Raw genomic sequence first — 25799 nt, forward strand, 5'->3', positions numbered from 1 at the left:
ACAGTATCCGCCTCGGCACGGACACGCTGACCGCGAGAGGAGTCCCAACCAAGAGCAGCGGTAGAAGCAGCCGTCCCAAACCATGACGCTCGCATTGCCCCGAAAAATGAGAACAAAATGGAACACAATAACATCATAAACGAAGTTGTTAAGCTGAAAACGGAGCTGAAAAATGCACTGGTGGAAAATGGGCAGCTAAAAAAGAGGCACCAGGAAGACACAGAAAAGATGAACATAGTTTCGCTGAAAAACGCCACTCTGTTGAGTGAGATAGCGGACGAGAAGAAAATGCTGCAAGTGGAATTCAATAACTACAAGGAGGAGTCAGTAAAGGACATAAAGAGGCTACAGGAGGAGCTGGACAAAAATGTAATTATGTTAAATTGTCTTAAGGACGAAATTCTCTTCAAGGAAGAGGAACTGAAGAAGGCGGAAGTAATTGAGAAGCTATACAAGGAGGAGACCCAATTGAATCAAGAAAAAGATAGGAAGATTAAAGAGTTAGAAAACATCCTAACACGGAGGGGAGCGGGAGAAAGGGATGCACCTTCAAAGGAAGACCAAACGAATGATAGGCATCTCGAAATGGAACAAAAGAACGAAGAATTGAAAGCGTTAAATAAAAAATATGAACACCTAAAAAAAACAAACAACGAAATTGAGAAGAAAATATACTTCCTAAAGGAAGAAGTAGATTATTACAAAAATAATGAAAACAGTTTTATAATGCAAAATATTTTTAATGCGGAAAATAATTTAGACGATTTGACGTGCAAGAAGTATCTTTTGAAGATATCAGTCCTGTACAACGCTTTACACACAATTGTCGTGTGTGATCAGAGAAGTCTATTCGAAAAAGACAAATTGATTTACTCCCTGGAGAAGGAAAATACCCACTTTTTGAAAAAATTCATTGCAGATGAGATGTACTGTCTTTACCTCAAAGATTGTATCAGTAAAATTAACTTGACGTATCAAATTGATCTGCACAAACAGGAGAAGAAATATATGCTACTCAACTCAGAGTACGATCAGCTGTACAGTAAGTTTCTGCAGGAAAAGAACGAGAATTGCTTACTCAACGAAAGGTATGATAAAATTATTTTCAATCAAAAGAAAGAAATTAATAACTTGAAGAGCCATATCTCGATACAGAACAAGGATAAAGAAATTCTTACCAAGTATATCGACAACTACATCACTTATATAGAGAATTCCTATGAGAAGTATTGCCTTCTCAATACAGAGTATAAAAATTTAGAAGAGTTAGTCAAAGACTTGGAGGAAAAAAACAAAAACTTGATGATTCTTGTTAATGGGATAAATGCAGACATGGAGGAGAATCATTCCAAGAGCACCGAACTAGAGAATGATAATAGAGCAAAACATAAAAGGAACACCATAACGATGGATATTGATCATATGAAGTTAATCAAGAATGATATCAAAGATAAGGACATAAAAATTATCGAATTGGAGAGCAAAAATCTGGAACTTCAAAAAACCATTGACAAACTTAACGACGAACTGGTGAGGAACAGAAGAACGGAGTACGAAGAAAGCGAGTCCTCCAAAATTAAAGACCTCTGCTTCGATTTAAAGGATATCTGCTCCAAATTGGAACTAGAAGTGAAGGAGAAAAATTACATCATAGAGGAGCTCACCGAAAAGATAACTCAGGCAGACAAAAAAAGCAAGGATAATCAAGTCATCCTAGAATTGTCCGAATTTAGAATTCAAAATTTTAATGATAATATGAAATATTACCAACAGAAAGTGGCCGAATTTGGTGAAAAACTGCAAAAGAAAGAAGCTGAAATGGCTATCTTTCACGAATATAATGAACGGTTAAAGGAGGAAAAGGAAAAAATGACCTACGAGCAGGTCAAACTGGTGGACCGGCTAAACGAATTACAACTCGAAAATGAACATCTGAGGAATGAAGTAATCTTCCTAAAAAAAGAAGCCTCCTTAAGTAAGAACCACCCTGCTGAGAAGGACAAAGTTAATCCAAGTAACAATCGTGTTATCAGCGCAGCCCTAGTGGCGGATGACAACTCCTACGTGAATGAAAAATCCACGACTCAGAACGATGAGCGCAGCGATCACCATTCTGAGTACGAAGAAAAGGCAGAAACAAACGGCAGCATCTATAAAGGCATCTTCAAATTCATGCAACCTAAGAAGAACACCCATGACGAAAATGACCAACTAGGGTTAACAGTAGCCAAACTGACCGACGAAAATTTGCTCCTCATTAAGGAAAATGAAGAAATTTTTGATAAACTTCAGACGGTGTCCAGCGAAAATGTGAAACTTAAAAACGAGTGTATGTACGTCAAAGCGGATGCAGAAAAGTCACTCTTCTATCTTGAGTATGAAAAAAAGGAAAAGCTAAAATATAAATTATTGCTCAGGCAAAATAAACGAAAAGGGAAAGAGCTGAAGAGAACATTTAACAAAATGATGGGCACTATGAAAGATCTAATCATCAGTGTAAAAAAAATTGACAAGGAAAACAAGAAAAATGATATTAACAACTCCTTCTTTATATCCTCTTCCTCCGAAAATAATTCCACTGAGGAACTCATCTCAGATAACGACAACACAAACACGCAGTTTGTGGTATCTTCTGTGGGCAAGTCCAAAAAGAGTCTCAACAACACCAGTGTCGACGGTAAGCATAGCTTTTACAGCAGATCGACCAAGGTTCCTAGAGCCTCGGAAAATGAAAACGGGGGCGGAGAAAGACAATCCCAGGGGAGGAACACACACCGCACACATAGGAACCAGAGAAAATCCACCAAGAGATACATGAAAATTCGAATGCACAGATTCTCCATTTGCAGCAACTTTAAGATAAACGTAAACAAGTATAAGAAGGCGTGTAAGGAGGCGGAGGAAGGCGCCATGTTCTTCCTGAAAGATACTGGCTGTGCCAACCTCCACTCGTTGGCAATTCAGCCGAGAAACGCCAAAGGTCTGGATACGTTTTACTCCATCCCGAACAGCAGCGACTCCAAGGTAATAAACGTATCAGAGGAGGAGAAGAAGAAACACAACAAGAAGAGAAAGGCAAACAATTTTTCCATATTTCAGACTTCCAAAATGATCAACGATCTTAACTACATTCGAAGAAAGTATGAGTCGAAAGTGAAGGAAACATTAACCATGCAGAAGAAGTTGATGGAGAATGAGAAGGAGCTGAACGGCACCAATATAAAGTACGAGAATCTGCTGAACGAACACGATTCGCTCATTTCGCAGATTAAAGAAAGGACGGAAAAGCTATCCAGCATAGAAAAAAATTACAATCTCTTATTTGAAAAGTACAGCGAAACACAAGACGAAATGAAGATGCACGAAAAGAAGTCACAGGAAATTTTTAATGAGTGTAACGAGTTAGTAGAATATATGAGAAAGAAGGAAAACAAAATTAAAGAATTCGATGACCACTTAAAAAAAATGGAAATAAAATACAAGGAGGAAAAAGAAAAAAATGACATCCTCACAAAGGATAATGTCTCGCTCGATAATTTAAATGCCAAGTATAAGGAAGACATCGAACTGTATAGGAAAAAACTGGAGAGTATGCAGACGGAGTTAAAGTTAAGACTGTCCAAAATTGATGAGCTGGAGTTAATTCAGAAAAACTCCGAAAATGAAATGTTCTACCTAAAGTCAGCCACCTACAAATATGAAATAAGTTTGAAGGAGGCCCATGACGAATTGAACAAAATTAACGACGCCACTGTGAAGCTGCGGAAGGAAGTCAGCGAAAAGGAGGTTAATCTAAACCTGTTAAAGGAGCAAATCCTAAACAGGGATTACTTCCTCTACAGCATAAACGAGTCGCTAAAGAGGAAGGAATACTTTTACAAAAACGTGAAACAAAGAGTTCAGGGGTTCAATAGAACCTTTATCGAATTGTGCGAAAACTTCGAAATGAGTGAAGTGAAAAAGTTCAATGAGCTATATGAAGGCTTCGAATATAATGATGCCAGCTATAAGAAGCATATGCTAAATTTTCAGCTGCATCATAGGGATAGATTCGCAGAGACGGTGGAGGACATCGTCAAGAAGGTGGCTGCACTGAGCGAATTTAACCTCAAATATGAAGAAGAGAAGAACGACATGGCCAACCGAATTAAGGATCTAGAAAACAAACTAAAAATGAAGATGAACGAAAATAACGAACTGTACGAACAGTACGAGAGCAACCTGAAGAGCGTCCTTTTCGAGCGGGACGAACGGGTGGAAGATTGCCTCATCCTCTCCGAAGACGTAAAAAAAAAGAATCAAGAGATACACACACTTGTCAAAGAGTTGGAAGAAAAAAATGTCGAATATAATGAAGTACATATGAAATGCACCTTCCTCACTAATGAGGTAAAAAATTTAGAAGGCACCAAAATCCATCTGAAGGAAAAGCTCAGGGAAATCGAGTCAGAAAAGGAAAAACAAATCGACTTCCTCAAAAAGGAAAATGATTACCTCAAGGATGACATATCCAGCATCAAGAAGGTTATTCACAATTTGGACGAAGAAATTGAAAAGCTAAAAGGAACAGTAGATAGTTTGAAGCAGGAAAAGTACGCCTATGAAAAGGAGATCGACAAAATGAGGGAACTTCTTGAAGAAGAAAAACGGTTTAATGATATTTTGAAAGAAAACGAGCAAAACTTTATTCAAGAAATTAAGGAGGCACACCAGTACGCTATCAGGAAGGAGGAAGAAGTTAACATCCTAAGACTGAACCACGAATTAGAGCAGAAAAAGTACGTTGACGAAATTGATCACTTAAAAATTAGAAACAAAGAAATCCAAGATTCTGTGAAGAATCAACTGAAAATGGTCTCAGACTTGGAACTTCAAATGCTGGAGTACAAAGTTCTTCTAGATAAAAACACCAGCATGAAAATGCTAGTGCAGGATTTGGAGAATAAAGTTGACGAGCTGATCAAGGACAATGAAAAATTGTGCATCGATCTGAAGAAAGAAAGAATTATCAATGAAGAAAAGGAAAGAAATATCGTGGCACTAAGTGAGGACGTCAAACTGTGCGAAACAAAGATTCACGAAAACGAATCGGTGCTCCTCAAACTGAAAGACGAAAAGGAGCAGCTCAACGAAGAAATATGTATTCTCAATGACATCAGAAAGAGTAAAGATTCTATTATAGAAGAACTGGAGAATAATTTGAGGAAAGCGGTTTTCGGCGATGTCAAACTGAACGAAATGGAAAGGTCGGAACTGCAGCATAAGGTATTTACAGAGGAGGACCTCGGCATTGCCAAAGAGAAGGAGGAAGAGCTAGATTTTAACGACATGGTCAATTCCACCATGTGCATTTTTAATAATAACGGGAACCCGGGGCCAACCCTAGGTGATAGTAACAGGAATAATGTGGCCAAAATGATCGAGCTGAAAAAATATAGCCTCTTCCTGAAGGAAGAAAATGACGCCATCAAACAGGAACTAAGAAAATTGAAAGACCAGTCCTCCATCGATGAACGGAAAAACGTGGAGATGCAAAGAATAATCGAAAGGAGAGATGACATTATTCAAAAAATGAACAATGAAATAGTTACCTATAATGATAGAATAAAATATTTTGAGAAAGAGACCAACGAACTGAACTCCGAACTGTGCGCAGCCAACGAACTACTCGCCCGTCGAAGTGATGAATGCAAAGAGCTGACGACGGAGCTGTACGAACTCACCGATGTTAAGAATAAGTTAATGGTTCGAAACGAAGTTCTTCAGAAACAGGTCGATTTCTTCAAACAAGAGGTGGAGGAGAAGGCGGATCTCCTAAACGACCTGGACATGAAGCAGGCAGAAAACGACACCAAAGAATGCCAGAAAAACGACATTATCAGCGAATACAACCAGACATTAAACATGTACTACAAAATGTGCTCGCGCATTATTTATTATAAGAAGTACGTCGAGAAGGAGCTCAGCGGGGGCGGCACAGGGGAGGTCCAAGGCGGCTACGTGGGGATCACCCCTAGTGAGGCCGTACAGCATAGCATACAGCGCAGCGTGCAACACGGCGTCTACCTGGAGGACTCGCCGCTGATTCACTCATTCCAGAGCGAACTTGCCAATCTTAACCCCTCCGACACGAACGAAATATCCAGTTACATCAACGAATTTCTCAAGTGCGTGCGGCTGCTCATTTTTAAAAAAAGACTATTCCAGTCCAAGCTGGAAAACGCAGAGAGGAAATACAACGACTTTAAAGAAAAGCTCAAGGAAGACAGAGATGTTATAAGCGATTTGAAAAAAAGGCTAAGACAAAATGAGGAGAAACACCTGAACATCAACAGACAAGAGAACCAAGACAGCCGAAAATATAGCCCCCTCTGGGAAGAAGCAGACTCCCTCTCGGTCAACTACAAAGAGCTCAGCACAGATATAAGAAAAAGCCAAAGTAAAAATGAACAACTAGAGAAAAAAAATATGCTAATCCTAAAATACGAAAATGAAAAACTGAAAGAAGAAAATAAATATCTAAATGAACAGATAAATAGTTTGATCCACCTGCAAAATAGCATGACCGAAATGAAGAAAAGAAGCCAATATGGAGAAAAGGAAGGAGCGCAAGATGAGTACATGTTCGTGGCGGAAAACAAGTTCCTGAAATTTGAGGTAGAAACAATAACCAACGAACTGAACATTGTTAAGAACAAAAATGAATATCTGAAAAAGAAGGCGGACAACTATGAAGACATAATAGACAGTTTGCAAAAAGAAATCATACACATTTTGGATAAACAGAAGGAGTGCGACGAGGAGTACTACAAAATGGAAACCGAGTTGGAAAAACGAAACGAACACATTGAAGGATTGATGCAGAAGAGGAAGGAGGACCAGCAACAAATCGAAGCGGAGTACTCGAAGAGCCTAAAATTGGAGAAGGAATTTCTCGCCTTCACAGATGACCTATTCAAGAAGGAATGCAAAGTCAAGGAGTTGGAAGAAATAGTAAAAAATCTAAACCATGATATTAACGCACACATTGTAGAAAAAGAAGAGCTAAAGAATATTGTAGAAAATTTGAAAACAAAATATGGCACATTTCAAAATAAGTATAACGACCTTTATGATATCTTTGAGAAGGAGAAGCAGGGGAAATCCGAGATGGAGAAAAAGCAAGATAGTGCATTACTCACGAGACTAAAACATTATGATGACATTATCTCGGAACTCCTAAAGGAGAAGGAAAATTTACTAAACAAGTATGAAGAATTAAAGAGAGTATATGAGGAGAAGCTGAAAGTAGAATCCCTTCTGCACAAAGAAATCAATGAACTCAGAAAGAATAACGAAAAATTGAGTGAACAGAATAATTCTTTGATCGAAAATATCAACCAGTTGGTTAAACAGAATGAGGAGTACAATATAAAATTAGTAGATCTGGACAAGGAAAAATTTGACCTCTACATGAAATATCTTAAAGTGTCGGAGGAGTTAAACAACCTTTCCGCGTCCCCTCTCCGTTCGAATCACAGCACAGTCGATAAAAATTTGGCGGGTAGTAGGCTTTCCAATGCTCCCTTGTCTATAGGGAACAGTCCGGGAGGTGAATCGCATGGAAAAGAGTCCATAAGGGGCATCCTTAACCAGTACGATCACACGAAGAGCCAGGACAGGGAGCTCCAAGACACAGAGCGTCTAATCCAGGCGGGGGAAGACCCTCAAAAGGGAGTCATTATAAATACTGATAAGAACCAAATCAGCCACTTGGAAGCCCAAAATCGTGCCTTTAGGGAAAAGATTAATGAATTGGAGGAACTGAACGGAAACATATTTAACGACAATAAAATGTTAATACAAATGATTGCCGAGGCAGACAAACGGGGAATCGACCTACAAATTGAAGACCTAAAAAGTTTGAGGAATTACGAAATTTTGGTGAAAGAAAACAAACTTGAAAAGGAAGAAAACGAACATTTGAAGTTAGAGATATATAATTTGAAGAACAAAATCGATGAGTATAGTATCATGCTTAATAAAAAGAGCCAGCACGAGGAACGAAACAAGAGGGCCAAAAATTACCTCTACTACTTAAATGACAAGATCAAAGGGTTCATAGAAATCTTCAGCGAAAACAACTTCAATTATGAATACTTCAAATCGGAACTAAAAAAAATTAAGTCCACCAATTTGATGATTATTGAAGAAAATTTCGAAAATTTCAAGGAGGGTGGCTACTCCAGAATAAGTACCCCAAGTAAGCAAACCCAGGAGGACGATAACAAGAGTGTCAACTCCAAAATAATTGTCAATTTTTTCACTGCCTACAATGATACGAGTGCAACCCGAGAAGACGACATCATCATTAACCGATTCGAACTGAAAAAATTCTACAAGTGCATCATAAAATTAAAGGAGGATTATCACAAGAAATGCCTCCTGGCTGATAATCAGAAGAATCTCATTGAGGAATTGAACAAGGAGATCTTTAACTACTCCACGCAGAATAAGACTCTCCAAAATGATGAACTTGAATTGAAGAAAAAACTCACCCAAGTGATGAATGAAAATGCGGCCAACGTTGAAAAGTTTGCCAAACTGAATGGAAATTTGATCATCAGACTTAACGAGGAAGTCTCTAAAAACGAAAAGTTGATGTCCGACCTGAGCACACAGAACGGCATAAATAGACACCATGAGGAGAACCAGAAGAGGATAGAAAAGGCGCTAAATTTTAAACGTTTCACAAATGATGATTTGTCCAAAGGGGAAGTAGACAGCACGGAAAGAAATTTACAAAAAATTCATATCTTACTCGACGAATATGAAGAACTTGTGAGGAACAATTCCAAGTTGCTAACAACCAGTGATAAAGTGATTGCGGAAAATGACACCCTCAAAGAGGTCATTACCAAAATGGACAAAGAAATTAACGACCTGACGATCCAGCTGAACCAAAAGAAAGAACAACTCAGTCAGGAAAAGTGCAAAAATGAGCAACTCGCACGTCCAAGCGCAAACAAATTGGCCGATGAGCAGGGGAAACGTGGTAGTGATACGCCCCAAAATGATAAGGAGCAGTACAACAGAGATGTCATACAAGAATATGAAGCAATCCTTCTCACCATTGAAAAGAAGAACTCCGAATTGGAGAACCATTGTGAGAGTTATCAAAAACGTAATGATGATCTCAGCGACAAATACGACGCCTTGCTTAAGGACTACAACGAGCTGAAACGTTTTGTGAAAGAAAAGAAACTTGAATTTAAGATGGCGGAGGAGAAAAGCCAAAATGATGACGAGGACGGGGAAGTCTCCAAGAGTCAGTCAAGAGGCTCTGAAAAAAGGACCTCAAAGGAGAGACAATCGCCTGGTATGTTCCTCACAGCAGATGAGTTGATCACCCTCAGCAAGCACGTAAACGCCGTTGAGACGCTAAACAAGGATTTCCTAAAAAATGAAGAACTAGAACAGTTCATAGTTTTAATCAGACAAGACATTGACAACATTTTGAGAGAGGACTGCAGGAAGGAGGGACTCCCTAACGAACATCGCAGCGAAATTCGTGGCCAACACGGTGGCGACCTGCTCAGCGGACTTCTCATCCGATTGAGAGAAAAAGAAAAGGAGGTAAATTATTACAAAGACGCGATGGACAGCCTGAAGATGCGACTGGATGGCAAGGAGGAAATAATTAAGAATTTGAAGTATGCTTACGAAAATGATCTGAAGCGAAAAACGGAGTTCACGAAAAGGCTGGAAGAGAAGGTGCATGAAAGTGGCCCCACCAACCAGGCAGACATACAGAACAAAGAAATTTTTTTGAAATTCCAAAACGGATATGAAGAACTGCTGAACGAGTATAACGTTTCCCTAAATACGCTAGAACAGACGAAGGGAAAGCTAGAACTACTAAGGAACGAAAAGGACAAAATGGAAAAATTAAAAAAATTAGAAATGGACGATAAAGAATTTATTATCAAAAAGTTGGAACTAATAAACACCCAACTTAAGGATAAGGCAGATGAAGTAAGAAAATCCCTAAGTCAGGAACTTGAAATGAAGGAAAACATAATCAAAGATAATGTAGACATGCTTGACGAGTTGAAGAAACAAGTCGATTTTTTAAAAAATGAAAAAAGCAAAAATAGCAAGTACACCGCAGAGCTAGAATTGCAGCTAGCCAATTTGAACAATGAAATGAACACACTGAATAATCTCCTCCAAGACTCTAAGGAAGAAATCAACTTGATAAATTGTGCCTTGGAAGAAAAAGAAAATGAAGTTACCGATTTGAGGAGCAAATTAGAGAGTTACCTAAAGGAAACGGAGGACAGGACAATGCAGTATGAACCTGGACAGACGGGAAGCAAACGTAATAGTAGCGTCTCAGAGAAGAGACGACAAAGCTTCCCAGGAAGCAGTGAACACATTTTGAAGGAAAACGAAATTATTAATGAATTGAAGAGGAAAAGCCAAATGCAGACTAATCTACATTACCAAAAATTAAACGAACTACGGATCGATCTGAAGAAGTCCTTCGTAAGTTACAATAAACTCAAATTCGATAGTGAAAAGAAAATTGAAGATTACGAAGAAGAAGCAAATAACTTAAAATACTACATAAAAAAAATCGAAGAGGAAAATGAAAAAAAAGATAAGAAATATGCGCTAATCGAAATTGCAATCAAAGAAATGGATAAAGACTTAATTATCCTGAAAGCACAACTAGAAGAAAAGAGCCTCTACATTATAGATCTTGAAAAGAATATACAACGTTATGAGGCCGATCTTCAGTTCCTCGATGAAGACGCCAAAGCAGTGCACCATGTAATTATGACCTACGTCGAATCGGATGAAAGTGACATTGACCACTTGATGAACCAACTCAGCACCAAGACGAAGACGAACCATTTCGTTTTCCTCAAGGATGTCATGGTGAAGCTTTATCAAAAATTTATTAACGCGCAGATGAAGCCAAAAGGACGGCGCAGTGGAAGTGATCACGGTGATGCCGTTTTGCAGAGGGAGAAGGAAATTCTAAGCTTGGAAGAGAAGCTGAATAAAATCCTTTTCGAAAAAAACGGGCTAGAAAACGAGGTGCGGTTGGTTAAGCAAGAGCTGGACACGCTGCACGAGAAGAGGAGTGCCTGCGCAAAGGAGCTGAACGAGCTTATGAATGAACTGGACAAGCGACATGAACAGCTAAGCCACGCGAAACATCGAATGGACGAGTTAGACAGGAGGGAAAAAAACCTACACGATAAGGAAAGCCAGCAGATCAGAAATGGAGGAGAAATGGTGAAGAGGGCGAAAGAACTGTCCAGCAAAGAGAAAGAAGTGATGAAGAGGGCGAACGAGCTGTCTAGCAAAGAGAACGAAGTGCTGAAGAAGGCGAACGAGCTCACAACCAGAGTGGAAGAACTAAACAACGAGAAGATACACATGGAGGAGCTGAAAAACGACCTGATGGTTAAGTTCGAAAAGCTGTACAGCGCGCAGAACGACATCAAAATTAAGGAAACCAAATTAAAAAAAATATACGAGAAATTGAAAAACCACAACATTGTAGAATTACTAGACATTAACAACAATGAAAACTTTTTAAACACATCGTCGACAAACACTTTTAACAACTCCACGTCGCTGAAGAGAATAATTGAAATGGACCATGTGGAGAATGAAAATGGAAGCCTAAATCTGGACTCACTCGAGTATACGACCTACTTCAAGGAGTTTAAAAAAAGAATTAAACATTTGAAAAACGATTTAATGAATCGGGAGAAAGACATGGAGATATATAAAAAGACTCTCGAAATTGAGAAAAAAGAAAAAGAAATCTACAAAATTGAATTAGAAAAGGTAAAGGAACTTGTGCAAGTCGAACAAATGAATCGTAGAAATCTGGACGAGGAGTTGGAGAAATATAAAAAAGATGACTCCCATTTTTTGAAGTCCTTAAAAGAATCGGAGGAACAATTGAATGAAAAGAATAAAACCATTTTAGAACTGCAACAGAAGCTGATTGAAACCTCGTACGAAATGAGCTTGATGGATAATAAGAGCAATATTCTACAAGAAAAAAACAATGAAAGTGAAAAGAAAATCGAGCAACTTAATGGTATCATCTCCAACTACGAAAAGGAGATTAACCAATTGAATAAGGAGAAGTTAAATATTACCAGAAAATCAATCGAAAAGATTATAGACGATGGGGAAGACATTAAAAAGCTGAAGGACAATTTGGAAGATACCCATCAGGTAATGCTCCAGTTGAAGGAGAAAAATGAGCATCTACACAGTGTGAACAATGAACTACAACAGGCCAATAGAGACATGCGAACAGACATTGATATACTGCTCACCAACATAGAGGACATAAACGAGGAAAAGAGAGTCAGCGAGCAGAGGCTCAGACAGAGTGAAGACAGGTACGCTGAGCTTAAACGGGCTTACGAAGAAAAGGTACAGGAGGGCGAACAGATGTACAGCCTCTTATCCTCCAAGGCGAAAAGGAAGTTGCACTTTGGAGGCCAAGCGGTGGACCACGACGAGGGGAACGAAAGGGGAAGTCAAGTAAATGGAGAAATGGATGGGGAATCGGACGATCAGCAGCGCGGCACACTGGACCAGTCCGTAGCTCATCCACGAAACGATATGGCAACCGCCGAATTGGAAGAGAAACACCTACATGCACTGAACGAAAAGAACGTACTTATCGAGTCGTTGAAGGATAAACTGGCTCACTACACCGAGGAGAATAGCAAAAAGGAGGAAATTATAAAAGAGTACAAATCTTTGGTAGATGAAATTTCAAGCAAAGTGCACATATTCGAAGACAACCTGCAGTTCCTTATCAAACTGAACCAGTTTGTAAATGACAACAACTACTCATACGAGCAGGTGCTGGTCATTCTTGACGAATCTATGCTGTACAGAAAAATATTGAATAAGGTACTCCTGGAAAATCAGTTTTACAGACAAATTTCTCAAATTAAGGAATACCTTTTTGATATAATAAAAAAGAACGCGTCGAACACGAGGGAAACGCTAAAATTGAGTCTGCTGAAGAGGAGGAACTCGAAGAAGGAGAGCGGCTTGAGCAATTCGAACCATGCTCTGTACATGAGCGAGAATATTCACTCCTTCCCACACGAAAATGACTCCTTGGTGGATAACGTGGAGTACATCCTAAGAGCAATCGATAGTGACTTTACCAATTTCGAAAATGTGTGTGACGATATTTGCCACTTACTCAAAAAGGAAGAGTGGCACAATTTGTGTAAAAAGCTCAACATCCTCGAGTTCAGCTTTAACAATGTGGTTAACAATATCACCAATGAAATTAAAAAGGTTAGCAAGAAGTGCAACGAGAAGGGAGAATTGAGGAAGAACCTCAAAGTGATGAAGAAAAAGTTTAATTCGCTGTCCAACGATTTTCTAAAAAGCGTGAAGGAGATGGACAATCTCAACATGCTCCTTTCGAAAGAGTCCGAAAAGAACGAGTTGTTGCAGGCCCAAAACGACGAACTGAAGCAACTCTACGATAAGTTAAATGGCGACTACAAGGAAAAATTGGAAGTTATCCAGGAGCAGGAATACGAAGTGAAGAACTTGAGAGGGCAACTAATGGAAAGGAATGAACACAATACGAAGGCAGAACAAATGAACGAGTTCCTCAAGACAGACTTGAGTTATCTAAATACGTCCCTCGATCAGGCGGCCCAAAACTTAAACGAACTGAACAATGAGAATGTAAAAAACAAAAGGAGGGTAATCGAACTGACGGAGGAAAATACCTACTTGAAGAGCCAAGTGGAGGATAAATCCCAAGTTATAGAGCACCTAGAAATCAATCTCGAATCGAAAAATCAGGTGATCAATGAGCTGAAGGAGTTTAACGAAATCCTCATTAAAAGGGTTGAAGGGGGAAGCTCCAATAGGGAGGACGACCGTCCCGATGATGCGCGAAATAAGGACAGCCCCAAGGGAAGGTCCAGCAGCGCGAAAATCACGAGCAACAATGGCAGGATGAAGGATGCACATGCGAGCGACTCGTGCGAGGAAATAAATAAAAAGGAGCTGCTCATCATCATGAGCAAGCTAGAAAATGATAATAACATACTGAACGAAGAGCTGGAAATTTTTAAAAACAATTTTAACGCATTGAAGGAAAAAAAGGAACAGTTGGAAGACATCATTAACAGCAACGACTTGGCCCTCAACAGGAGAGAAATAGAACTCAACGATGCCATCACCGAAAAGGAGAAAATGCTGGAAGAAACCGGCAGGTACAAAACAAAGTGCATACAAATGATAGACATATGCTTTAACAAAGATTTCAATATAATAGACATAAGGGAGAAAATTGTGGCCATCTTCGAAAATGAAGATGAAGAGATCGAAGAAATTATCAACTGCCATAAGAGGCTTCTCTACCACAATGACAGTAGTACCCACCGAGGGACCCAAGCAGGGAATACGAACAAAAGGAGTAGCAGCAAGGGCGGCGACAAATCGGCGCAGCTGCAAGACGAAGACAGAATGACAATCATCGAACAGGAAAAAATCTTACACATTGAAGAAATGAGCAAAAAGAATGAGGAGCTAATCAAGAAGAATGAAGAAATTTGGAAAATGAACAAATACATTGAAGACTTGAACAAAGAAATTACCAACAAGAATTATCTCATCATTAAGCACCAACAAGATGTGGAGGATAAAAATGACATGCTGGAACAGAACCAGCAGTATATTCAGTTCTTAAAAGACCAACTAAAATTGCTATGCAATAACATCGATGAAAATAACTTGTTTGATATTAATAACGTCAATTTGTCGCCCACGCTTAGGAGCTTCATAAAGAGGAAGAGCTTCAACGCGAGGTGCTCCTTCGTTGACATTTCGGAGACGAAGGGGGGAGAGAGCTTCCGCCAGAGGGGAAACAACAGTCGCTTCAACGAAGAGCGCTTCAAACAAAGCGATCACTTCGACCTAAGCCGGAAGAGGCGCCCGTCCGAATTCAACAGTCAGGAAATGTACAACTTCTACGATGAAAACGAAGTCAAGCTCGAAGAAATGAACCTAAAAATGGATGAACTAACTGACAAACTGAAGGTTGCGGAGAAGCAAGTGGAACTACTAAAGGCGGAAAACAACGAATTGGTGGAGAAGTGTGAATTTTTAAAGAAGGAACTCAAGTACACACAAGGCACAAAACGGAATTTAATGCTCTGCGAAAGTAGGCTCAACATACTAGAGAAAGAATTGGAGGAGAAACAAAAAAAACTGGACGCACAAAACAAAACCGTAAACGAGTGTGTCGATATGTACGTGGAAGAAAATTCCGAAAATTTCAATAAAATTTTGGAACTCAAAAAGGACAACGAAAAGTACAGAATCGAAGTAAATATTCTCAATGAAGAAATAGACAAACTGAAAGTCCAAGTGAGTACCTACAGAAATGACATCAAAAATATCAGCTCCACTTTGGATTTTTACAAATCCACACACGACGAATTAGTAAATGAATTCAGCAAAGAAGAAACCACAAATGTGTACTACAAGAAGTTGTGTGAACTCTTGAAGAAGGAAAATGAACATGTGAAGGAAAATTTGCAGATGGAGGAAGAAAACAGAGAACAGCTGATAACAAGCATGAACGAACTCCGGGAACAGTTAAGCAACTGCATGAAGGAGAACTACGAAATCACGCTGGACTTGGAGTTTTTCCAAAGGCAAAATGGAATACTCAAGGATAGCTGCAGGTACTACAAAGAGAGGGAAGACCTTTTAATAAGTAACTTAAATGACAAGGACACCAATTTGAACATGCTAGAAAATTTTAAAGAAGAAAATTTAAAAGAATTTATCCAAAAGCTCAAAGACGAAATACACAAGTTGAAGGACGCCATTTCGGAGAAAACCGAGACCATCGTTTCGTTAAAGTACCAAATAAAGGAACACCATTTTGAGAGCATCTCAAAAAAAGGAGCTCAACTTGATGAACATAAAAATAATGTCCAAGAAATTGTCAACTTGAATAATATGGCCTACGTCCAAAGTAGCTTATTTATTTATATTAATTTATTCAAAAGTGTTCTTTTCATTATAAGTGAAATTTTGTTCTTTGCCGACCCCACAAATAGCCTCTATGTCGAAATTTTAACTCTTTTAAAGTTAAGGGTGGGAAACCAAGACGCAAATGTAGAGTTGGATAACACGATTAAACATTTCCACCTTTCCAAAATCGACTGTGAACATATTTTTCAGTCCGTCCTTAAGTCGAAAAGCATCCTCAGGGAAAAACTTCAGCTTCTCCAGTTAAAAATTTGTTAATCTGGTAATTTGTTAATCTGGTAATTTATTAATCTGGTAATTTATTAATCTGTTGATTTGTTAATCCGTTAATTTGTTAATCTGTTAATTTGTTAATCTGTTAATTTGTTAATCTGTTAATTTGTTAATCTGTTAATTTCTTAATTTCTTTTTTTTTTCCTTTTTTTCCTCTTTCTTTTTTTTTTCGTGTCTGCGCACTTTGCGTAGGAAACGCGGCGCGGCGGGGGAGTGCGCCTGTCCATTGGTCGACTCACTCTCCGTTCATTCGCCATCACGCATGTCATCATGTTTCCAATCACGAATGCAAGTATGCTTGCCCCCGCGAATGCAAATTCGTTGCCGCGCTCGATGCCTGCATTTGTGAACTGTCAAAAATGGTTTGAAGTATGAGAAATTTCGAAGCTCCGAAGCTTCCAAGTTTTGGAGCGTTCCAGGTGGCGCCACCCCCCAATGAGCCCCTGTCGCCCTTTTAAAAATGCCAAGAGTTGCGCTCATACCCTTTTATTGTCCGTGCCTGCAGCATTTTATTGTGTGTGCCCATATCATCCCCTTGTCTGTATGCTCATCACCGCCATGTTTGGGCACACACGGCGCATTCCCGCACCTATGCTACTAATTTCTACGATTTCGGTGCGTTCGTCCAACTACCAACTCCAGATGTTTTTTTTTTCAGTTAAGAAGCTGACTTGTCTAAGTGATTTGGTCTAAATGGATTGGCCCCATCGGTTGTGGCCAATTGGACCTAAGGGGTCGTGCCGCGCCGCTCTTTGCCGCGAAGAACGCGTTAAAACGGAGGGCAGCGAGTCGCCAGATGGAGAGACGTACCTTTTAAAAAGAGTTAAAAATTTTGGAAAACATAAAGATTAGCTTCTTTACTGCGCACAAAAAAAAAAAAAGAGAGAGCGCAAATGTAGATGTGTTCATGTAGGTACACACCAACACAAGTATGTGCCCCAAACAACGGGGACTCATTTCCAGGTATCAGAGCGGGCGAAGAACTTCCCCTGTGAGCTCTTAATTTTCCTGTCGCTCGGCACGTCCATACTACCAAGCGGTAGAGCGTCAAAGGGGCAAAGCAGGATAGCGACAAATCGGCAATCCGGTAAGCCCCCCCCCCCCCTCTAGCGTATGTTCGATATGGCGTCGGAAATGGTTTGAAGGAGAGAGCTGGTGGTCATTTTTTGCGCCTTGATTTCTTCCAGCACGCTATCGGCCTCGTTCTGCATGTTCAGCTTGGTGAACCACTTGTGTTGCAAATTTAAGTCCTTAATTTTTTGTATTAGCTTGATGGTCAGAGGAACGGAGCCATACTCATGAGCACATTCGATGAAATAATCCATTCCTATTGGTGACACTCGATAGTTGGCAAAATTGTACAGTTCATCAAAATATTTATTTTTAGCAAGTGCATGTATTTTGCATCTCCAAAATTTCGGTTCAGAAATTTTAAATTTTTTAAAAATATGATCTGCGTCTAGAAACTCCCCGACTGATAGGGTATACTCTACGGTACTCATCAGAGATAGTCCCTGGATTTTATGTGGGTACCCTATGACGGATTTTTTATTATATTTGATTTCTAGTTCCTTCTGATAATTCAATAAGTCGATATTATTCATCAACGATTTGTGCACAAATTTCATGTGGCTATTCATTTGGTCGGTGGTTAGAAAGCCAGCTGCGTATGCCAGCCACGTTTTCTTTTGATCTAAATTCTTCTTCGAAAGGGCCAAATCCAACGTGACAAACGCGGCCTTGGAATGTTGCCCACTCTTTTCGTAATATTCCTTCAACAGATTGTACTGTTTCGTTTTCGTGCAATAAGTGTAGAAGCAATTCGCTGCCTGAGGATTTTTGTTAAAAACATCAATGAGGGTACAGAGCTCCCTTTCACCATTGGCATTGACCTTTTCTTGATTTAAAATGTTTACAATGCACATGTAGACAAGTTCGATGTCTTTGGAAAGGATGGCCTTTTCCATGGCGACTCCGTAGTTGGCTAATTTGAGAAGCATGTCAATTTGTTTCTTTTTATTTTCTTCATACTGAATGATGATGGTGGCTAGCTGCGGCCGCAGGCATTTGGCAGCTACGAACGCGATGTATGAATAATCCATATTTTTCTTGTTACCAATTTTGTCTGTTATCGCTGCACAGAGCTGTTCATCGGTGAGCTCGATCGACTTCTCAATTTTTTCCTTACACCACTCGATCAGTATTCTGTCCGTTTTAATTCCTGCATATTCACAAATGCGATAAGCTAGAAGGTACTCCTTCCTTTTAGCAATATAGTTAACAAAGGACGGAATGCTTATGTGCTGTAACTCCGATGCTGTGAGGAAAATGTCCAACGGGGGTCTCCGCACATTCATACAAATGCGCAAGTATAAACAAGTTAATAAGAATTTCTTGCAATCATAATTGGATTTCATAAAGTTTTTTCCAAACAGCGAGGTTTGCAGGAGGAGATTAATAACGCTTTCGCTATATTCATGTGTAGCTGCATTTAAGCATTCATCAATAGCTACATGCAGATTGTTATTAAAAGCTCGTATCTCATCATCCAAGGAGATGTTCCCATTCTTGTACTTTTCATATGAATAAAAAAGCATTGCAGATGGTGTGCAGCTACCGATGCTGAAAATGTTGAATGTGGATTTTCTAATTCGGCTAATGTATTCACAATTTTCTTTGCTTATAATTTTTACTCCATAGATGTCTCCTATAAGAAATAAATCGCTTCTGTACTGGTAGGGGATCCATTGATTTTTTGGTCCACCAATAAAGAGCATATGTTGAATATAGTTGGATGGTGTTATCATCGGCGTGTAAACTGCCAGGCAGTCATCGCCACACCAGACGATCTGCTTGATACTTTTTTTTCCATCCAGAACGGTTTCCTCTATGCAATTATTTAAATTTTTTGTTAAAAATATTTTGATGACCCCGCTGTCTGAGAGGAAGGCCAAAATGGTACCCGACTTGGACAGACACATGTTAACATAGGGGGATAGATTATCTGTGTCGTAAAATTTGAAGCGATGCTTATTCATCAGAACGAACCCACCGTTGCATAGCGCAATTAGCAGGTGTATGTTTAACTCCTTTTCCTCTTTCTTCTTCGAAGTAGCATTATTCTTTGAGATTCTGTTTTTGTCTTCCTTTTTGTTCAAATCGTACGCAGATATTTTCATGATAGTCCTTTTTGCCTTTTTCTCCCCCCCTCCCCTCTTGGATGACCCCGCGTGGTTATCACTATAACCGTAGTCATCATTATAGTTGTCACTGCACTCCGTGAGGGCATTATTCTTTGCCTTCACCCCCTCACTCTCATTATCCTTCTTACTGTCAAAAGGGTTGGTAATATAATTTTTAATATTCAGCCTGAGCAGGTCGTTATTGGGCTTGCTATCAAAATAGTTGTGTTCGATGTTGAGCTCTTCGTTCAGGTGATCCTCCTCCACGGAGCACACGCAATTCGGCTTCCCCTTCAAATCCACCGTGGGGTATCTAACACAATTATTTCCATTAAAGTAATAATTGACAAAAACATTCAGTCGCTCCGTGATTATAATTATTCCTTCCTCACAGATCGATCCGTACAGAATCCCCTCATTTTTTATGCTCTCATCGAGGGAAAAAACGAAATTTTTTTCGCAAAAGCAGGAGTATACCCTCACGATGTTATCCTTAAATAGAAAAACCAGATCATTGTTTTTGTTCCAGCCAAAGCAGATTAGTCCATCCGAATTTAATTTGCAGCTGGATATTAGCCTTCCAATGTTGGTGTAGATTTTCAGATTATCTTCCTTTTTGTAAACGTCGAACTTGTCTTTGTTCCGCAAGACGGCAATCAGCCCGAGGTGCCCCGAACATGCTACAGCATCCCGCAACACATCTTCTCCGCTCCACAGCATGCTACTCAGCTTCTGCTTCCCATAGTGGGTGTTGTCAATGGTGTTCCACTCATTCGTGTTCATCATTTCCGCGGTGAAGATGAAGGGAGGGGGGTTAAAAAGAGGGAAATTATCCGTTCGGTGATTCCTCCGCTAATTAGCTCGCCAATTAGTTTAGCCTTCTTCCCCTTTGGCCCCCTAAAACGGTGCATCAAATTCGTGGTATATACCTCGACTGTACTTGCGCACCTAACATGTGGCTAAATAGAGCGCATCATTTTGTCCACACGGGGTGAAGACGAAATGCGCCCTTTTTTGGCTGTCCCCTGGGGGTTCCCGTGCAGATTCTTTTCCTTCTTATTTACGTTGAAAGACGTAGCCAGGCTTTCCCAGTTTCCATCCCAGTAACAGATGTATGCGAAGATTCGCCTGGTTGAAAAATGCAGCCCGTCCAATGTTCTTCACCCGCGTTGTACAAGGGGTAGCCCTAATGCTGTCACCTGGTGGAGAACACTTTTTTTCCGGTGGGGAATCCCTTGTCGCGGCAAGCAGACGGGTGAGAAACAAAAACAAAAGAAAAAAGAAAAAAAAAACTCAACGTAACGAAACAGAAGGAAACGCAGCGTCCCCCTGGAATCAAGATAAAAAAGAATTGAATTGGTGAACCAAATAGGGCTTAAAAAAAAAAAAGAAAAACGGAGGGTTAAGCTTCAACGTCGAAGAGGGAACTCCCAAATGGGGGATAAAATATGTGGTCCTTCTTTGCTCTGTTCAGTTTTATATTGTGGATTTTTTGCCATGTGGATTCATATCAGTGGGAAAATATAATCCATAGGAAGGAGCGGGACGCTTCTCCGAATGTAGTTGTTAAAAAGAAAAATAATAATCAGGCAACTTCCAAATGGGAACTACTTCTAACCTGGTAAAACGTCCTGAAGGAGTCAAAAAAAGTGGCAACAAATTCATTAAAAGGGATAGCAAAAAAAGTATGGAAAATTTTTCAACAAAACAAAGCAACTTCTTTTTTCTTTTTTTTTTTCGCAACGTTGAGAGCACATATATTTTTTTATTCGCAAATGCGCGCAAAAATAAAAAAAAAGTTTCGCCTTTTTGAGCAATAGTGCCCTGTAAGAACCCACTGGACGAACGTAACAAAATGGGAAGTTTCTTCTATTCCGATTAAATCCACCTCGTAAGTTCACTTCCTACGGTTTCGTGCTTGAAATGGGTACCTTTTTCATCTACACAGCTTTGCAAGTTCCACACTTGAAACGGGAACATATTAATATTTCATGCTTCCCCCCCGCCTTTTCCACAACCTCGTGTGGAATTCCGCTGAGTTCCCTTCCCCTCAATTTTGAATGCCCTCAAAGAGAAGAAGGGGGGAAATATTGACAAAATAAACGCATCCAGGTGTCGAGGTGCGGTTGGGCATTGCCAAGTATTCGCAACACAGACGCGTAGCGAACCTGCACTCCACTGCTTCCGCCCCCCCACAACGCAGGTATGCAAAAATTAGGCTCGAAACTCCATCTGGGAGAGGCCAAGCTCGGAAGACGGGGCTTCCACCATTATGTAGTCAAGCCTGACAGGGGCGGCTCTCTTTTTTGTGTTCCCCATTTTTGTACACGGCATTTTTCTGCCAAAAAAGGCAACCCACAGAGGGAATTGAACGGCGCTCCCTTCTGCGAAAGGAAACAAAGCAACAGCTTCTTCAGCAAAGCGAAGAACAACTGTTCCGTTGATGGCAAAGGAAGAAATGAAATATTTTTTGAAAAAATGGAAAAAGAAAATAGCAAGACATTCCATTTGACGAAGCAAAGTGTGTCCAGTGAGAAAGCAGCCGCACAGGATTGTGCAAAAGGGGGACAAGTGGACGAAGCGGAAAACGCGGGGAACGCCAAAGAAGAGGCACTCCTCAAGGATCGAGATCAGGACAAAATGGCTAGTCCAAAGGGGAAAAACCAAAATAGTGACCCCCTGCCCCCAGTCATAGATCTAGAAGTGTCCGAAGTGTGGTCCAAAAAAACGCTCATTCTAAATTTCAAAGATAGCATATTCGAAATAATTTTAAACAGGCCAGAAAAGCTAAACGCAATTAACAAAGACATGATTAATGGATTGTTAAACATTGTGAAAAGCTTAAACAACGATAATAGGTGTCGCATTATTGTAATTAAAAGCAGCAACACGACGTGCTTCTGCTCAGGTTCTGATGTCAAGGACATTGTCCAAAATAAAGAAAAAGGGATGCAGCATTTGAAGCAACTCTACATGTATATTCACTATTTATCCAAAATGAAAAAACCCGTCTTGTGCATATGGAATGGTTATGCTATGGGAGGAGGGTTAGGGATTTCTATGTATGCAAAATTTAGGATAATAAATAAGAAGGCCATATTTGCCATGCCGGAAAATAAAATTGGCTTTTTCCCCGATGTCAGCTGCTGCTACTTTTTTAACAAATATTTTGGAAGGAACATTGGTCTTCATCTGGGGTTGACTTCCCTGCGATTAAACGAAGTCGATTTAGTCAACTTTAAAATTTGCACCAACTATGTCGAAAACGTGGATGGACTGCTGAACGAGATTTACAGCATTGTGAAGGCAAACCAGAATGAGTTCGATGTGGGACTCGCCACCGTTTTAGATAAGTACCCGCCCAAAGTCAGTACAGACATCAAACCGGTACTTACACACAAGTTGATTAACAACATTGACAAGTACTACAGTTCGGCTACTAGTCTAGACCATCTTATTAGCAGGTTGAAGAAGGACCAAGATAATCCGTTTTGCCAGGAGACCCTTGAGGCCATAAACCAGAACTGCTACTCCAGTTGTAACTTCTGGTTTGAATATTTCCTTTACAATTACGATAAACCCTTGGAGGAAGTGCTAGACAATGATTTTAAAATTACGCAGCATTTCTTGTATCACACCGATACGTTCGAGAAGGGCGTAACTGAGCTGCTTGTGAAGAAAAATAAATCTTTCAAGTGGAGCTCCGCGCGGGAATATGGCGATGTGCAGGTGGGGCCAAGCGTTGAAGACATTCTAACAAACAGCGGGGTGTTGTCGATCCGAGGGGAATTCACAAGAGTGTCCTGATAGGTGCGGCTGCAAACGCTGTGGAATGCGCGGTGAGATACATGGCAATGTGAAAAAAAACCTATTCACACCACCGCGTACGTACGAACTCGTGCGCCAATGCAAAAGGGACACAAACACATTTACGGATCAACCCCACATGGGCCATCCACCTATGCAGTTAAGTTTGGCAAAATTGAAGAAACAATCTGGAAATGGTTACAGAGATGATGAAAAAAATTGGTGGTTATTTAAACCCAAATGGCGAATTTTATTCCCCCCTGTGTGTTTACTAAATCGGGGAGCATATAAAGAGGACACATCAAAAAAAAAAATGGAAGTCCACTGGGGGACTTCGGGGGGAGCATCTTGACGTTTTTATGTATGGGGCATCTAAATCGGTTGCCAAGAGATGAGACTCATTTCGATTGCACAATCGCGGGATACGCTGCACATACAATGCCTTCTACGCGGTGTGGCTACTTTGGACGCGAGCTTCTCAACTGAGTGGCCGATAATCCAAGGTAGGAATAGCTCGTTCCTGCTAAATTGGTAGCTCCTTTCTGCCAAATGGGTAGCTCATTCGCTAATTTCTGAACGCCGTAGCCCACGCGTGGAAGTGTTCACCCCCAAACCATGCGTCGCTTTCCCCCCTTCCGCCTCCTCCGCGGGCGAGCAACCTTCCTGTAATAGTTGTTATTCATTTTGCAAAACTTGTAACCCTCTTCTTCCGAGTCCGAAATGGATTGATCACTGCTGACGTCCACCACATTTTCGTCATTGATGTACCTGGAGTTGGGGAAGGAGCCGCTGTTGGTGATACTGACAAGCGGCCTTGCGTCTATTTCTTCTGCAATAATGGAATCACAGTTCGACGCAGACCAGAACTTTAACATTTTGTCATCCCCAAAGGAGGTGAGGATGTGACCCAGGGGGTTCCAATCTAGCAAGGTAATGGAAGATGGTTTATCAATCCCATGTGCAGAAGAAATGGTTTGAACGCATCTATTGTCATTTGTGGTGTAAAATTTAATATTGCCTCTATTGTCGGAGCTAGCGAAAATATGATTCTGCATAGGATTCCAGGTTACGTATGTGGGTTCATAGTTTAATCCAAATCTTGTGCCCACATTCTGATCACTCTTGTAAGAGTACAACAGTTTAAAGTTTCGAATGTCCCACAGTTTTATTAAGCTATCTCTACTACAGCTTAGTAGATAAGTACCATCATGATTCCATTTTATTTTATTTACATTAGCCTTATGTGCATTGAGAGAAATAATCGGTTTGGTGATTCTAATGTCCCAGAAGGAAATAGTTTGGGTTCTATTTCCGCTAGCTACGATTTCGTTAACCGGGTTCCATGACAAACAGCTAATATTATTTGTATCTACATTTTTGCATTGTAAATCTTTTATAATTTTCCTTGTTTTTATGTCCCAAATGATGGGATTGCATGTATCAGCGCAACCAGCCAATTTGGTGTTACAACTGGAGAGGCTAATGTCTAGGACACATTTTGTTAATCCTTCAAATGCATAATTATCCAAGAGATTTAGGGCCGATGACAAAATTACTATTTGTCCTAATGAATTTCCTGCAAAAAGGTTATCATTTTTGGACCATTCTAGACAGGACACGGATCCCCCTCCTATGGGTATTCTCTTTATATCTTCGAAATTGAAATAGAGTCCATTCCAAATGGCCAGTTCACTCAGTTGCGTTCCTGTTATTAATCTCTTCCCATCATTAAACCACTTCAAACTTGCAATCATTCCTTTGCTTCTGTTTAAGCAAGAGTATGCCAAATGGGACAGCACACCATCGTGCCTATCCATCATGTTGCTGTAGCAGAAGAGGGGCCTAACTCTTCTGGAAAAAATGGGATGATTTGGGTACAGCTTCCGCTCGAACTGTCTCTTGTATATGTCGCTTCTGAGGAAATTACAAACTGGGAAAGTATGGGGGAGGAGGCAGAGAAAAAAATTGTCATATGTGCATCATTGCTACTTGGGCACATGTCACTATAAAACATGTAACACATTTTTCGAGGCACTGAGGGAAGGGGTGCAGGTCGTGGTTATGGCATACTTTGCTCACTCCGCACTTGCGTACATTCCGAACTGCACTCTCCTTAGTCTTTTCCATGCACCGTAGGAGTTATACTCCCATGTATGCATTCATGCACCGGGGGGATTATCACGTTTGACCTACTTGATGCATTGAAATCAACGGCGGGTCTATCTATGCCCAACTTGGTTGGGTAGTAGTTGCTGGCATTCTGGTCGTCTGCAAACATTTTAACCACTTCGCATGAATGTACAAGAAGAAATTACCAACGTGCTGGGGACCAAAGGAGCCGTAACTAAGGGCACATGCCCTTCTGATAGGGGATGTGGAGGGGCTGAGTGCTAGATGTTTACTTCGGTTAGCTGCTAATGGTTCGCTCGCCCGCTGCTACTTGCTACCGCTTGCACAGGCGTTGCATACGTT

The 25799-nt window shown here is 40.3% G+C and overlaps 4 protein-coding genes across 4 annotated transcripts; 2 read left to right on the forward strand and 2 right to left on the reverse strand.

The window, feature by feature from the left end:
• Window positions 1-117: 117 nt before the first annotated feature.
• C922_03579 (hypothetical protein) lies at window positions 118-16323 on the forward strand (the record flags this gene model as incomplete). The annotated part of the gene is made up of 2 exons (XM_008819171.1): window positions 118-7543; window positions 7577-16323. The coding sequence occupies 2 exons, from the start codon at window positions 118-120 to the stop codon at window positions 16321-16323; spliced, it is 16173 nt and encodes a 5390-aa protein (XP_008817393.1).
• A 1121-nt stretch (window positions 16324-17444) lies between these two features.
• On the reverse strand, window positions 17445-20303 carry C922_03580 (hypothetical protein; the record flags this gene model as incomplete). The annotated part of the gene is made up of 1 exon (XM_008819172.1): window positions 17445-20303. One exon carries the CDS (start codon window positions 20301-20303, stop codon window positions 17445-17447), a length of 2859 nt encoding a protein of 952 aa, XP_008817394.1.
• Window positions 20304-21443: 1140 nt separating this feature from the next.
• Window positions 21444-23327, forward strand: C922_03581 (3-hydroxyisobutyryl-CoA hydrolase; the record flags this gene model as incomplete). Its single annotated transcript, XM_008819173.1, has 2 exons — window positions 21444-21447; window positions 21724-23327. 2 exons carry the CDS (start codon window positions 21444-21446, stop codon window positions 23325-23327), a joined length of 1608 nt encoding a protein of 535 aa, XP_008817395.1.
• Window positions 23328-23929: 602 nt separating this feature from the next.
• On the reverse strand, window positions 23930-25605 carry C922_03582 (hypothetical protein; the record flags this gene model as incomplete). The annotated part of the gene is made up of 2 exons (XM_008819174.1): window positions 23930-25257; window positions 25521-25605. 2 exons carry the CDS (start codon window positions 25603-25605, stop codon window positions 23930-23932), a joined length of 1413 nt encoding a protein of 470 aa, XP_008817396.1.
• Between the last annotated feature and the right edge of the window lie 194 nt (window positions 25606-25799).

Source organism: Plasmodium inui (genome assembly GCF_000524495.1).
Source record: "Plasmodium inui San Antonio 1 unplaced genomic scaffold supercont1.15, whole genome shotgun sequence".
Classification (NCBI taxonomy): Eukaryota; Apicomplexa; class Aconoidasida; order Haemosporida; family Plasmodiidae; genus Plasmodium; species Plasmodium inui.